The sequence below is a fragment of the Schistocerca americana genome, chromosome 2, assembly GCF_021461395.2.
Source record: "Schistocerca americana isolate TAMUIC-IGC-003095 chromosome 2, iqSchAmer2.1, whole genome shotgun sequence".
NCBI classification, from domain to species: domain Eukaryota; kingdom Metazoa; phylum Arthropoda; class Insecta; order Orthoptera; family Acrididae; genus Schistocerca; species Schistocerca americana.
Window position 1 is genome coordinate 505,381,606 of NC_060120.1, and position 15,827 is coordinate 505,397,432.

The window sequence follows — 15,827 nt, forward strand, 5'->3', positions numbered from 1 at the left end:
TCTGCAATGTTACAGCTTGACTTCATACACCAGGCACGATATTTTCACGTTCTCTCGCACACTACGCGCTATGTTTAGTTTCTACGAGAAAAAATGAACAAGACCCCTCTGTAGGAAATTTAATGTAGTTAACTTTCGTACTGGGACACGTTTCCGTTATAGACCGTAGTTTTCAAGTTATTGAATAAGGACTTACAAAACTGACCTTCAGACCCACCCCTATTCCCACACTCAGGCCCCTGTGTTCAGGATTTTTAGAATGTTGTTCGTGGCGCTCCCTACTACAACTGTACAAATATTTACAACTGCGCGAATTATTTCTCATATTCGACATTTTTTAGTCTTCACTGATTGGCCTTTTTTACGCTACCAGCACAGTCGAGCACTTACAAATTGTAAAATGGACGTTTGTGTAAATTTTACCTAACACTTTTGTGAATTTGAATGGTACGAAATAATTAGCCGGCCGAAGTGGCCGTGCGGTTAAAGGCGCTGCAGTCTGGAACCGCAAGACCGCTACGGTTGCAGGTTCGAATCCTGCCTCGGGCATGGATGTTTGTGATGTCCTTAGGTTAGTTAGGTTTAACTAGTTCTAAGTTCTAGGGGACTAATGACCTCAGCAGTTGAGTCCCATAGTGCTCAGAGCCATTTTGAGCCAACTATAACATTTGAGATTGCATTAAATAACAGCTCAAAAAGCTCTGGTTCGATTTACTCGAAATCCTTATACGACACTAATGAACCTACACATGGGAGTCGGCTAAGATTTCTTTGAATAACAATGTACATGTTCTCTGTTAAGACAGATTGCGAGGAAGACAAAATGGTGTACTGTGCTCTACTGTGAAAAATTTGTGGTTTTGTTTTCTTCCTTGCAGTCAGTTTTAACTACGATAGCGGGGTATTTAAATCACTAGATAAATTGTTTCCCCCGTACATATTATTTCCCATTGTGTATGTTTTATACGAAGCTTGTATACGCAATAATGTGCTTTTTTGTTTTGTACTTTGCAGTCGCTTTTCATAGACAAAGGGGAAGTTGTATTTTTGGCTTATCAGCTTATGATTAGGATAGTATTAGGGAATATGAGTGCAGCAGTAATAAACACGGTCAGAGTAAGGGGGAAGGAAATGGCTATAGAGAGGGAAAAGAGGAGTCGGACAGGGTGAGGGGGGAGAAGGTGGGGGACATGAAGAGGGGAGGAATAAGAGGAGATTATGTCGTAAATCCGTTTCATATACATATTTAGAAATTGTGTAGCACTGCCGGGTTGGCTAGTACTGTATTCCCACAATATGTGAAATTCTGTTATTTGCTATCCTTGCTGGTGTTACTGTTTTAGCTCTTTCACAGCTGTCGGCTTTAATACACAACTTGCTACGTCGTTCCCCAAGTGCTGTGGACTTGTATACACACGCTGCTTGGGTCTTCTAGTTGAGGTCGAGCTACTTCAAGATCTTCGTGAATAAAAGAGTTTAGAGTATTTATCATACAAAATATGTATCTGATGGTATGCTATCATGTATAAAAAATCCCTTATTTCGAAAACACGCACCGTTTGTAATATATGACGATTGTTATGACCACATGATTCGTGATGTGCAAGGACGTGAATGGGCGCGTCGTGCACGACCGTCTGCCAGATATAAAATCCAATAACGCATCAACGAGGTATTGTTTTGCTCTCAGCTTTAAATGAAATGTCGATACCTGATCTACATTTCATTCGCTGCAAGGTATGAGCTAAAATCAACCATAAGTGTAGTTTACGGACTGTGTTTTTACCGTGCAAACACATTAAAATTTCAGAAATATTTTGCTAAATTTGAAGCACTGCAGTAAGTATTACGTATAACGAAAACTTAGTTCTTTATCGAGTGAAGCTATCGGACTGTAAGATGCGCAAAAGTCAATTTTTTTACGTGTAATATTTATCGAAAAGTCGGACAATAAGTATTTCATATTAACTGAACGCCGTCCCTCAGCACAGGCTCCAGAATTAGGCAAGCAGTAAAGCCACAAAAAGTGACGCCTCAGCACGGAATACAGAGAGCAAGGCTTTAGCAGCGAAAGGGACAATGGAGAAGTGTGTACTAGTGCTCTTAGTTGAAGAGAGACGATGTGGTATCAGGCCACCTCCATGGAAGTATACTGAGCGCTGCGGGCCGCCCTTGCAGGGCTGTTCCAGCGCGTGGCGTGCCAGAGCACGGTGTCGACCAGCGGCAGCCTGCGGGCGCCCGTGGCCGAGAGGACCCGACGGCTCGCGCGGCACCTGGGGCTGCCGGAGGGCGCTTCTGGCCGCGAGCTTGTCGCCTTCCTCAGGGACGTGCCCGCCAGGATGCTCGTCGAGCAGGCGCCCTACGCACGCTCCAAAGAGGTCAGTCACCTCTCCGGAGGGGCTTTCGATTCTTACTAACTTGTGTGCGTATGCTTGCTAGAAACGAATCTTGCACTGCAAATTTATGGTGTGTCCGGTTTCCGTACGGATAAGATAAATATTAATAGCAACTTCAGCGAAGCTTGATTGAATAATATACACTTCTGTTATCACGTATAATATAACATTTTTTTGCAGTTCTCGTCCCAATTTTCAATTCAATAAAATGTGACTCATAGGTGTTTCTTTTCTGACTAATTCTGCCCTTCCTCTCACGAAATCAATTTTTTTTTTTCAGGCTTTGCACTATGTGATTTGTGATTTAATATTCTTCAGTGCCACTCTAGCAATTATTTCATACTGATAATACGAAAACTGTGATGAGCTTTGGTGGTAGACCTGTTTGTTTACAACGTCTGTTGTCTTGTTTGTGTATAAAAGTGTTGACGACTTCCCGTCTGTTCCTTGTTCGACATCGACCCACACCGAGCGAGGTAGCGAAGTAATTAGCACACTGGACTCGCATTCTGGAGGACGACGGTTCAAACACGCGTCCGTCCATACTGATTTAGGTTTTCCGTGATTTCCCTAAGTCGCATCAGGCAAATGCCAGGACGCTTCCTTTGAAAGGGCACGGCCGATTTCGTTCCCCATCCTTTCTTAATCCGATGGCATCGATGACCTCGCTGTTTGGTCCCCTTCCCCAAAACCAACCAACCAATATCCACCCGCCTACCCACGTTCTCTCTCTCTTTCTCTCTCACAAACACAAACACACATACATACACACATACGAGACTGTAACACGAAGAAGTCAGAAGTCTGAAACCAGAAAACCAGTAAATCTGGATTTAGTGCAACGAGTTGCACGCAACAGCAGTTGGATCGTGTCACAGAACAGAACAGCGCACACCTGATAGTTGCGGATAGTTTGTATTTAATTAACTCTTTTTCATGAACCAGTTATTATTTAGAGCAGTCCCATTTCATTTACTTGGTAATTTAACACGCTTAATATACTGTAAAGCCTTGAAGATAACGATTCCCAATTACAGCATTTATCAACAGAAAATGTATATTAAATCTAAATATTAACACTGTGCCTCGATAAAACTCTTCAACATTAGGCAACATAAAAGTACAAATTAACATGACACACAAAGTAATGGGAACTGTATTCATCAAGAACAAATTTAATCCAGGATTTAAAAAAAATCACATTCACACTTCATTACGAATATTACTATAATGCATCTAGTACTGCTAAGAAATCTGAAATGTTCAAGTAACGATTTATTTTAAAAGCACGAATACAAAATATTACTTAAGTTACAGAATTTTAACAAGTGCTGGTAACATTACCGAAACGACCTGAAATCTACTACACAGTACATTGTTCAATAAAGAGCCGTGTGAGTAAGTGATTGACTTTATACGTTAGGGAAACTGGAAACTAAGGACGTTTCTTACATCAAATTCAAATGGATGGACTGTTAACACGTTTTTATTTTTAATTAACGATATTATGACCTTTGTTATCACAACCTTTTGCTATCTAGTGGCAAATTTTCAGTGTCGGAGAGAGAAAAATCATTTTACTTTTGAGCAAAGTATCTGGAGTTTGCATTTTGATTCTAGTTTTTTTTATATATAAAACGGTGTAGCGATAGGAATAAATGAAAACTCGACGGCACATTATCGGGTAAGTATGGTGGGTAAGGCAATACCTCCAATCCCAATTCAATAATTATTTTCCAGGGTTTGTCTCACACAGTGCAGCCTTGCGTTATCGTGTTGCAGAATAAGCCATGTTTGTTCAGAATCACTGGGCAGTTTTCAATTAAATATTGATTTACTCGTTCTAATTTTCCACGGTGATGGTCTACAATCACAGTTTGTTTAGGTTTCAGCACTTCGAAATTAACGACCCCGTGAATACTCCTCCAAAAATACAAAAGGGCCTTTTTGGGATGTAAACTTGGCTTAGCTGTCCTTCATGGTGAATAATTCGGAAAGCTGCTGCCTTTCGCTGATGGATTATCATAGAGAACACAATTTTCGTCTCCAGTGACCAAGCGGGCAAAATACGCCTTTGTTATGTGCCGCTGAAGCGATAACATACCTTATTGAACCGCCTAGCTTTGTTTGTGTTTTACCAATTTGCTGCAAATGTTCTTAGATGGTCGACCAAGGTGAGGTAAGAATGTTTGACAGTTCCTCGGTTGTCTGACATGGATTTGCTTCCATTTACTGCCTCAACATCTCATTGTCTAAAGTTGTTGGTCTCCCTGATCGATAAGACTTCGAAATATCAAAAGTATCAGATTTAAACTTAGAAAACCACCTTTGGCATTTACCAACGTATGATGCACTTGGATAAACATCGCAAATATATTTGTTACCAACTGTTGCATTACTACACGTGCGTAATTCAAAAAGCGTCCGACGACATATATGCACTTCTTCAGGTATTTTGCTGTCCGTTTCTCTATAGTCTGAAAAAAAAAATTATTCACGAGTAAACAAGTCACACTGAGCATAAAATGTCTTTGGTAGGTCTTTCAAGTACACAATGAGCTGATAAATAACCACGAATATCGTAATGCACGGGAGCGACTTTACTTTCCGGTCCCGCAATTACAACAGTCGAGTCTAAATAGTTAATTTGTCGTCAAGATTTGATCAGGATGTTTTCTGACTAGAACCCAATATCCTGTAATTCTGTGGAGCATCACACTTTTGACACTGTTCTCCAACCGAACGCTAAAACGTGTCGTTGCCTTTTAGTTGAGCGCTATTGTCATCCCATTCATATTTAGGCGACAGGCGAGTTGATTAATCGCCTTCGAGTGAAGCTGGTAACTTGTTGTAAGCGCAGCATATTTTACAACAGACAACCTGTGCTGTGTTATATTTTACTCGAAGTGACCAACTCTTTCTTTCGACTGCCGCGAATGGGCTGCTGAAAATATGTTGTTTAAAAACAAAACTTTTTGTCAGTGACTACTTGCTGGTACTCTTCATACATATCTAAACTTATTTCGAACAAATGCTCTTGATGCATTCATTGACAGATTATACACACTGTTAGTTGAAAGAAGCATTGTACTAGTCTGTTTTAAAGTCTGAAATATTGTTGTAGGAACTTGGCGTTTTCTAGCTCTACTAACGAGTGGCAATCTTTTCATACTGTTAGCACCTCCCTAGACCGCGCACTCTCTAAAGACAGCATTATTCACCGTCACGACTGGACCTCGCAACGACAGAAACTAAGGAGAAAGTTGTATAGATATCTCATAACGTTTCATGTAATTGCTAAGTGTAAGCATTAGGACGCGAGGGGTTTTCGTCTGGCTTTCAATTGATTTTGTTAATGTCCATTACTTGTCAATCCGTCTTCAAATCAGAGCTCTGTGCGAACCATTCAGTTCTTCTCGCGAAATCATTTTCACGCATTTGTAGGATTCTCACCTCTGATCCGGCAGAGGCAAGAAATTAGTTGTAAGAGTGCATATGTGGCCTAAAAAACGAAACAACGTTGAAGTTAAGTGTGGCAATTGTATCACCTCAGATTCAATTGAGAGTTGCATCTATGCAACGATGCCCAACTTCAGCATGGTCTTATAAAAGCCATTTTCCTTTTTGTGTCTTTCTTTTGATTGTAGCTTAGAAAACTTTGCCAATCGGTGCAGTCAGATGTCAGAAGTTATGACCCTGTCACAACTTTTTTCAGTGTTGTTGCACTGGCCTGGAACACATTTCACTCTCGCATGTTTGGCGTATACATTAGGGGTAACGTAACATCAGCTGACTAAACGTATACACGTCACGGATAACCGACACATCAGACGCAATATTATTTACAAGATGCAAAATACGAGGGTAATTATAATTTTCTCAAGTGTAAAAAAAGTAAAGAAAGGATCCTAGTCTACAAGTCACTTCTCAGCAGATTGCTTGTTTCAAATACATTTTCATACTTTTCTTTTTGCCTTTTAAGGGCTATAAAATTTTGTCGTTGAAGTACTTATGTTTTAGAATAGGAAAATAAACATAGCTCGAAGCAGTCGATTCTTTTAGGCTGATCCATGCTTCCTTCACCGGTACACCTAGAGCATTATTCATCGATGTTTTCTCGTATCCTCCAGGAGACGATCCTGCAGGATGCATTTCCCTTCTGGCCGACAGTGGAGCCTGAGGACGCAGAGGGTGGAGCCTTCATCACGCAGGACCCAGAGGACATCATGGCCAGCGGGAACTACAATGCAGTTCCTGCCATCATCGGTGTCAACTCTCAGGAGGGCTACATCTACCTCAAAGGTGAGCATACAACTCACACTGAAGTCTACTGACAAATATTCAGTTCCATAGTATGGTCTGGACTGCGTCTACATCCCTTGAAATGTAAATTCGCTCTCAGCCCTCAGGGGTTGTGACAGTTTATTCAGTTATAAATACGTGTCTTCTGCACCTTGTTATTCAGTACTGATTATTACACTTATAATAACAGTGAGAGGCGTGTCTTACCAAGAACTGAGAGGAATTTCAGAAATCTTCAACGAAGTTACCCGTAAAGACATCTCCCATCTTCCCCACTGACCGTTTTTCCTCTGAGATAATTGTTAAGGAACTTCTTCGGTGTGTAACTGCAAAGGTAAATAAGTTGAGGGGCAAGTAATTTGTTGTATAATTGACGTAACATCGAATGCTACCTCTTCAGACAAAATTAAATTTTCTCTCTAGAGTGTCACTGTTGTGTACTGAAAATGACACGCAATGATAGGAAACCCGTTGACTCAAAAACAATTACGATGTTATGCAAACTTCGGAAAATTATGTTTTAAACGACGATATAACTTGTGTTGCAGATCTTCTAGGTGACGTGGCATCCATTCGCGACCTCGACAACAACTTTCACCTGCTGGTCCCAAAAACCGTAGCACCGACAGAAGAGCAACGTTCCGCAGTCGCGCGCCTCATCAGGAGTTTCTACTTCGCGAACAAGCGTCTCGACGCCAGCACATTGCGGCAATACACACAGGTAACATCTTCACAAGTAACTCTTGCGAAAGTTTCTACAGGAGAAACCACATTAATCGATTAAATAGAAAAAATTGTCTAAAGGAATCGATTTTCGATTTGCTGAATAAAGTTTGTAGTTCAGACGTTGTAAGCTCCTACTTATATGATTTTACATGATGAACGTGGTCTCTGTGGAAAGCCTTTATTCTCTGCGCCTGTCATCATATATGTGAAATACGCACTAGATTGTGCCAGATCGCAAAATATCACGAAAGGGTTTCGGTCTTTCAGTCACCTATCGTGTAGAGGCTAATAGTCACTCGTGGACTGTACATGGCATAGAAGGGTCTAGATTAGATGGGAAGGTACTTGGATAGTTTTCCGAGCCTTCACATATAGCCTGTCGTACCTACGAGGGGGATGAGTTAAGAATGGAATGTCAGTGATAGTAACGAATATATTTTTGCTACGCTCCCTCACTGAGTACTGAAATTTAATGGACTTATGTATTATCCTCCCGTATATTACGCGTGTTCTTGTTGTTGTGGTCTTCAGTCCAGAGGCTGGTTTGATGCAGTTCGCGATGCTTTTCTATCCTGTGCAAGCCTCTTCATCTCCGAATAACTACTGTAACCTACATCCTTCTGAATCTGCTTACTGTATTCATCTCTTGGTCTCCTTCTACGATTTTTACCCTCCATGCTTCCCTCCGGTACTAAATTGGTAAACCCTTGATGCCTCAGAACGACGCCTTCTTCAAATCAATTTATCCACAATTCTATTCAGTACCTCCTCATTATTCACGTGATCAACTTATCTAATCTTTTGCATGTTTCTGTATCACCACATTTCGAAAGCGTCTATTCTCTTCTTGTCTGAACTGTTTATTGTCCATATTTCTTTTCCATACATGGATACACTCCCTCCAAATACTTTCAGGAAAGACTCCCTGACACTTAAATCTATACTCGGTGTTAACAAATTTCTCTTCAGAAACGGTTTTCTTGCCATAGCCAGACTACATTTTATATCCTCTTTACTGCGACCATCTCCAGTTATTTTACTCCTCAAAAGCAAAACTCATTTACTACATTAAGTGTCTCTTTTTCTAATCTAATACCCTCAGCATCGCCCGATTTAATTCGACTACGTTCCATTATTCTCGTTTTACGTTGTTGATGTTCATTTTACATTCTCCTTTCAAACCACTGTCTATTCCGTTCAGCTGCTCTTCCAGGTCCTTTGCTATCCCTGACAGAATTCCAACGTCGTCGCCGCTCGGGGTACCCATGCGGTCTTAGGCGCCATGTCACGGTTTGCGCGGCTTCCCCCCTATGAGGCTCGAGTCCTACCTCCGTCATGGGTGTGTGTGTTGCCCTGAGCGTAAGTTAAAGTTCCATTAAGTAGTGTGTAAACCTAGGGACCGATGACCTCAGCAGTTTGGTCCCATAGCCCTTACCACAAATTTCCAATTTCAACTGTCGTCGTCAAATCTCAATGTTTTTACTTCTTCTCCATGGACCTTAATTTCTACTCCAAAAGTTTATTTCGTTTCCTTCATTGTCTGCTCAATATACACATTGAAGAACATCGATGATAGCGAAGTGGTTAGCACACCGGACTCGCATTCGGGAGAACGACGGTTCGATCCCGCGTCCGGCCATCCAGATTTAGGTTTTCCTGACTTCCCTAAATCGCTCCAGGAAAATGTCGGGATGGTAGCTGTGAAAGGGCACGGCCGCCTTCCTTCCATAATCCGATGAGATCGATGACCTCGCAGTTTGGTCTCTTTCCCCAAATCAACCCAACCAACATCGATAATAGGCTACAACTCTGTCTCACTCCATTCTCGATCACTGATTCCCTTTAGTGCCCCTCAACTCTTATAACTGCCATCTCGTTTCTCTACAAATAGTAAATAGCCTTTCGGTTCCTGTATTTTATCCCTGCGACCTATCTTCTATGAGAAGCCGTAGCGTCAGTATTGCCTCGTGTGTTCCTACATTTCACTGGGATTCAAACTAATCTTCCCCGAGGTCGGCTCCTACCAGCTTTTCCATTCTTCTGTAAAGGATTCGTGAGGGGTATTTTGCAGTCGTGACTCATTAAACTGATGTCCTGTATCTGCATAGAAACGGAGAAATGGTCTAGATCAATTTCAGTCACACTTCAGGTTGATATCATTGGTTTGTATTTAGAAAATTGATGAAAGATGTGGTTATTGCATGGTTGTGTACTCATGAGTTAAGACATTAGCTTAGTAGCCTGTTGTTCCACCATTTTAACGCAATACACCTGCGCTTCACGGATTCACCAACTGCGTAGTAAGTTTTCGAAGGTGTATGGCACCAGATGTCTGCCCGCAGGTCACACAATTCTTTTGAACAACAAGCCGGCGGTACTTGTGCGTGAAGCTGGCGCCAGAAACGTCCAAAATGTATTTCATCGGCCACATATGAGTCTAATTATATTTTGGCGGAAGAATGAATGGATGCAGACGGTCTGCAATAATGATCACAAAATTGACGTCATGGTGCCTTCGATTTGATCGCTTGGAAATTCACGTGAATGCCCCCACTGACATACGTAGGTGGCGCTGTGTACATATCAAGCAATCGTTCGCCTGGGTGGCGGCGTGTCCAGATATGACCATCGACCTAGGGTAATAAGAAAGGTGATTCATTTAACCAGGCTACATGTTTCCATTGATTCACGACCTATCTCGAAGATCCCGTGCCCCCTTCAATAGTAGCTGAAGATGTCGTTGAGTCAACAAAGCAACGCCAAGGAGTCGTAATTGCACTTCGTCAGATCACTCACAGACTACCGCCTACTCTGCTTCACAAACTGGCCAAGTCTCCCACCATCATGTTCTGTGGTGAGGGGTAGACGTACGACTTGTCACCTAAATCTACTTTCAGCGTCTTTCAACCCCCTTCCATTGATAAGACTGTAGCACATGATCAGTCGTCCATCTTCATCACTTCCCACGTGCTCGTTCCAAGGCGCTGGGCCATAACAATCTTCTCTTTGTTAAAGCAGTTTGTCGGTGGATTTCCCAGTTTGCGGCTCGTATCTATACCAGAACGCTTCCCCATTCGTCCCTGCTTCATTTATATATCAGATGGTTATCAACAAAAGGCAGCTACTCGCGGAGGTCCAGTGGCAACGAAACTTGGTAGATATGCAATACATTAAAACGGAACCGATTGACGCTGGAAAAAATAGTTACAGTTTAGGCCACCAGGTACAAATCGGGCGCTGTACGACATCTAATCGACGTCTCCGGTACTGATATCAAACAAATTGTGTAAGTGGCAGTTAGTAACAAAATTTACAGTATGTCTTTTTAATTTGATTAACCTTTTCCACCTACGTCCCGTTATTAATCCATTACATATGGAAGCATTTCTTTACATGTCTTTTGCGTTCACAGTGCCACATTTGCACATGGTTGCCAAAACAGGCACTAAAATTTTCTAGAGTGAATCTGTTTCACATTAATATCTACCAAACTTCGCTGCCTTCTGATGATTACAGCCCTTACTATACCTCTGTGGCTGTGGGTTCAAATGGCTCTGAGCACTATGGGACTTAACATCTGTGGTCATCAGTCCCCTAGAACTTAGAACTACTTAAACCTAACTAACCTAAGGACATCACACATATCCATGCCCGAGGCAGGATTCGAACCTGCGACCGTAGCAGTCGCGCGGTTCCGGACTGAGTGCCTAGAACCGCTCGGCCACCGCGGCCGGCTTGTGGCTGTGGGCATTTCAGTTTTAATCACTCGGTACTTTCTTAACAGCGACACGTTCACGCAACGCCACCAGACTGCATTTAATCTCGCGGTGGGCCGCGCTCGTAATGATTTATCTGATGAGTGAGTATATGAAGTTTAAAGTTGTGTTATACTCCTCATGGGTCGGGAAAAAACCACCTCTGCATAATACCTTGATTTTTTACTTACTTTCTCTAATCACGGTATAGAAAATGGATAACCGTGTGCTTACTTCGTACTGTTAATCTATAATTTTAACAGGCATTCACAATTCTGATGCTTCCTTATCGCCTTTTAGTCTGAAATTATTTGTGCACAACGTGCGGGTTAATTGTTTTTGGAGTTGTTCAAACCTTATCACAAAGTTCTGTTATCTTCCTAATTACATTTGCTGATGGCTACTGGAAACATTTCACGTTACTCCTGATAACGTGCAGGGAATCCGCATATTCTGGCACCATCGGAGTTTCTGGATGTCGATACAAGATGCTCAGACATAGACCATAGGCAGGCCCGCGGGCCTAATACTCATCCTTAACCAAGCTCCCGGACTGCCTTGCCAAGTAACCCAACAGAAGCGTTCCTAACGCATAAATTCAAAACTATAGCGTCCGTGACCTTAACACTTTTGCGGTGACGCATCGATATGAACGACACCCCTTTCACGACACGCTTCACCACCAAATTACGTCTCGAAACAGGCATTTTTGAGAGTAAATTAATTTAATATTCATACCATCTTCAGAAATTTATATTTATTTACGTATCATGAACATTATTTCTTTGCTTGCTGCGTTTTACAATAGTTGTCTTTAAAACTTTCGTTGCAAAATTCTGTAACACCATTAGTGAAGAAACAATTTGAGGACACATCTGAAAATGTCGTCATGGCAAAATAAACACGGTTAATTCATCATAAATTACCTTCAGTTCCAGTCCCCGTGGTCTAATACGTCCACACTCTCTACGCGCACGAATTACTTGCGCGGGCCGGACTGAAACGAATCGGCAGCACGATGCTTCCCACAGGCCGCGAATTGCCATCAGTGCTCTACAACTCTGCAGCCGGTATTAATCATAGTGGCGTAAAAATTCTCACAACTGTCCGTCGGGCAATGGGAGAAGATTACTGTGACGATGTTTACATTAAATTATGAACCACGCAACAGTCTGAAGACCTGAAAACACGTACCATTGTGTCAGTTCCATAAGGACTCGGCGTGTGGAAAGTCATCACAAATAAAACATCACACACCCGCCATTTTGTCTCCACACTGATTTGTTCCATAAAAAGTACCCATAATATGCTTTGCTACAGAGATCCTCCAAATGCTTCCTGTACTGGTTAGTGTTCAGTACATCTGGTGATACGGCTAATGACAGATCCATTGGCCACCACACATAAGTCTCTGGCTATTGGTGGACATTCAGTGTCGGTTTACTTCCATCAGTGACGCTGGAGAGGACGGCGTTACATCGTGAGAACTCCGAGCTGGTTCCAGGGTCAAGCCTATAATGTTCTCAACTGTAACGCTATGAACTGGGAGAGGTCCGGCTATCGTTCCCGCCAACGTGTCGTTTCGCAAGCACGAAAACAAGCGGAAGGAACGTACGCAGTGTATGGACGGGCATTATCTTGCTGAAATGTATGGCATGTGTAACGTGCGCGTGGGGCACACAATACTCGTTAAAGCCTGTGCTATGGTAATTGAGTGGGGTTCACCTGATGAGGAAGGATTTTCGTATAGATATCGACCGCGTGTACCTGAATGGTGGCAAATCAGACTTACACCCACTCTGTAATAACAATGATCCTCAAGTATGTTCGAAATGCAATTACACGTCAGGATGGACGAAAAGCAAACCACAAGATGTTACCAGTTTAATAATAATACGGTCGCCTGACTAGTTAGGCATTAACTGAGATTCTCCCCTGTACAAGTTGGTGTATATTCATGCAAAACAACACGTAGTAATACTGCATAATATAGTAGAATTTTTGAACCAGAAAATCTATTGAATTGATAGTTTCATTCTGTACTGATATGGAAAAAGAATGAATACATAACACTACATTATAATGTATACTACAAAACTTCGTACTGCCTATTGATCTGATTAAAATCGGACATAGGTTACCCTAGAAATAGCACTTTCGAACCACATACAAAATGTCAATTTTAATAAAGATAAAACACTGATAAATTTTGGCTTTTATATTGACTTTAACTTTTGCTGGTCACACCAATTTAGAACACTTCAGAATAAATAGGGGGGGGGGGGGGGGACCCTGAAACTGTTATGATCACTATGTTAAAAAAATTGATTACTGAAATTATCATGCGTTCAAGATTTCCAGTATATGAGTTACTACTCTTTTTATCTTATTTACTTCTCATTTAAATACCTTTATATCTGTCTCGAAATAATCAAACTTCATTACTATATCAATATTGAAGTTATCTTTCAACTTCGTTAGACCTTCGTTATTCTTTTACTTGTTCATTAACAAAACAGTTCTTTAAACACCATTCTAACATAGTTAGGTCAGCAAGTAATTATTATTAACACAAAATTTAATTTTTCATTTCGGGACACTCGGATTGCACAACATTTGGAAAGGACTCTGTCTAGGTTAGTTGTGAGGATAATCAAATGAGGGGAAAGTTCTGGTAAAATTTAGGTTATTATTGAACAGTTAACTCTATGGTCCATACGAATGTAGTACTAAAAGTTTAAACCAACTTGTATCGATACGGCGGTTGGCGGGCGGCGACATGGCGAGGCACAGAGCACACGTACAACCACAGCTATGGTTCTTGACGTATCGGCACTTTAATTCCTCTTAGCGTCGCAATACTTTTCCATTTAGTGCCTATGTAGTTTTGTCATGCTGTGTGGGCGTTGGAACAGCATACCCGAGGGTCAGTGAAACTACGTCTTCCAGGAGAGCCTCCTCGCTCCAGAAGGTGTTGCTCAAACCAGTGCCAAACTCCAACTACTACTGCTGAGCCCGTTGTGCCGTGCATTGCCCGCGTGCATTCCCCGCGCTCGCCTGCCATCCACCTTTTACCGCTCCCTGACAGGCCAGGTATTCACCCGAGGTTTTGCCTTCTACATATCCTAACACATTGCCTACGTATGGACCAGACGCACAATTACAATTTTAAACATCTTGCGACAGTTTCAACATTCGTTACATTTCAATTCTATTACAATATTACTTGACATTTGACATAAACATTAATATTCACATTGAAACTTGTTTACAGTTTTCTTAACACAATGGCATGAAACAAAAAAAGAAATGAAAGCAGAACATTAATTACACAAGTTTATCGAAAAATCAGAAGAAAAAAATATTATATGTACAATAGGACAGAGTCGTTGTTGTTACACATGAAAGGCAACGAAACGTAACATAAAATATTTTCGACGTATAGTTGAGCTGTAAAGGTGGTGAGGATGACAACCAAAGGAATCCTGCTATCAAAGGAAACGGTACCTCAGACCATAGCTCCTGGTTGTCGAGCCATATGGCGGATGACAGGTTCGTATCCCATCGCTGTCTGGAGTGTCTCAAGCCACGTTTTCATTGGTCATCTGCGCTCATTTCGCAGGGGGACTCTCCACTGGAGACATCGCTGCTCCAGTCAAACAGATTCGAAGCCGAAAATGCGCCTCGAGACGCCTCGTACAGCAGTGGGATACCAGCCCTGAATATCGCCGACCATACGCCCTTAAAACCAGGAATATTGGACTGGAGTGCCATATTTTTCATAGCAAGAGCTCTCTCATCAGTGGCGCTCTTACAGCACAGCGGTACGTCGACAAACTGTTTTGTTGTCTCTCATGGCAAGTCATTCTGGGCTTAAATTTCAGCAGGGTAATGCCCGCCCGCATGCAGGAGGAGTATTCACTGCTTTCCTTCGTGCTTGGGAGAGTCTACCTTGACCAGACGGGTCACATCTCTCGCCCGTTGAGGGTGTTGGAGCGTTATGGGTATGACCCTACAGCCAGCTCGGGGTTTTGGCGATTTGAAGCTCCATTTAGGGAGACACTGGAGCGTTATGGGTATGACCCTACAGCCAGCTCGGGGTTTTGGCGATTTGAAGCTCCATTTAGGGAGACACTGACACGATGTCCATCAGGAGGACATCCAACAACAATGCTAAATGGGGTAACTGGCTACATAAAGGCCAGATGTGGACCAACACGTTATTGATGTGCACAGTTTGTGAAGATTTAACTGCTGAATGAAACATCCAATGTTTCTGAAAGTGTTAAGAGTTCGTTTGTGCATGTTCATCACGTCTAATGATTTCGATATCTTTCGGATAACTCCTTCGTGGTGTGCCTTTTTTATGCCTTAGAGCCTAATAGTGCTGTTAGTCTCCTCTAATGTAAGGCTCAGATTATACGACCTTTATTTCACAGCAGATACGTGTTTATATGGCTTGGAGGCGAAACGACCCTCTACATACATGGATTTAGCTCATCTGCCTTGTTGAGAACAGTACAGTTACTTCTTAACAAATTTTCTATATCATGACTTCATGTAGAATTCCGACCACTGCCCTTATTGTAATCAAACAGTTATTTTTGCACTGGAATGGAAGTCTTGAAATTATTATTGACGCTAATAA

General features: G+C 42.0%; 1 protein-coding gene across 1 annotated transcript in view; it reads left to right on the forward strand.

Annotated features, from left to right (window-relative positions):
• The window catches only part of LOC124595313 (juvenile hormone esterase-like), a 72,351-nt gene that overhangs the window by 45,329 nt on the left and 11,195 nt on the right, over positions 1-15,827 (forward strand). Inside the window, exons 5-7 of the mRNA XM_047134012.1 lie at positions 2,179-2,378; positions 6,527-6,698; positions 7,247-7,419. Of these exons, the coding sequence (XP_046989968.1) occupies positions 2,179-2,378; positions 6,527-6,698; positions 7,247-7,419 (545 nt within the window). The remainder of the gene's footprint in view (positions 1-2,178; positions 2,379-6,526; positions 6,699-7,246; positions 7,420-15,827) is intronic.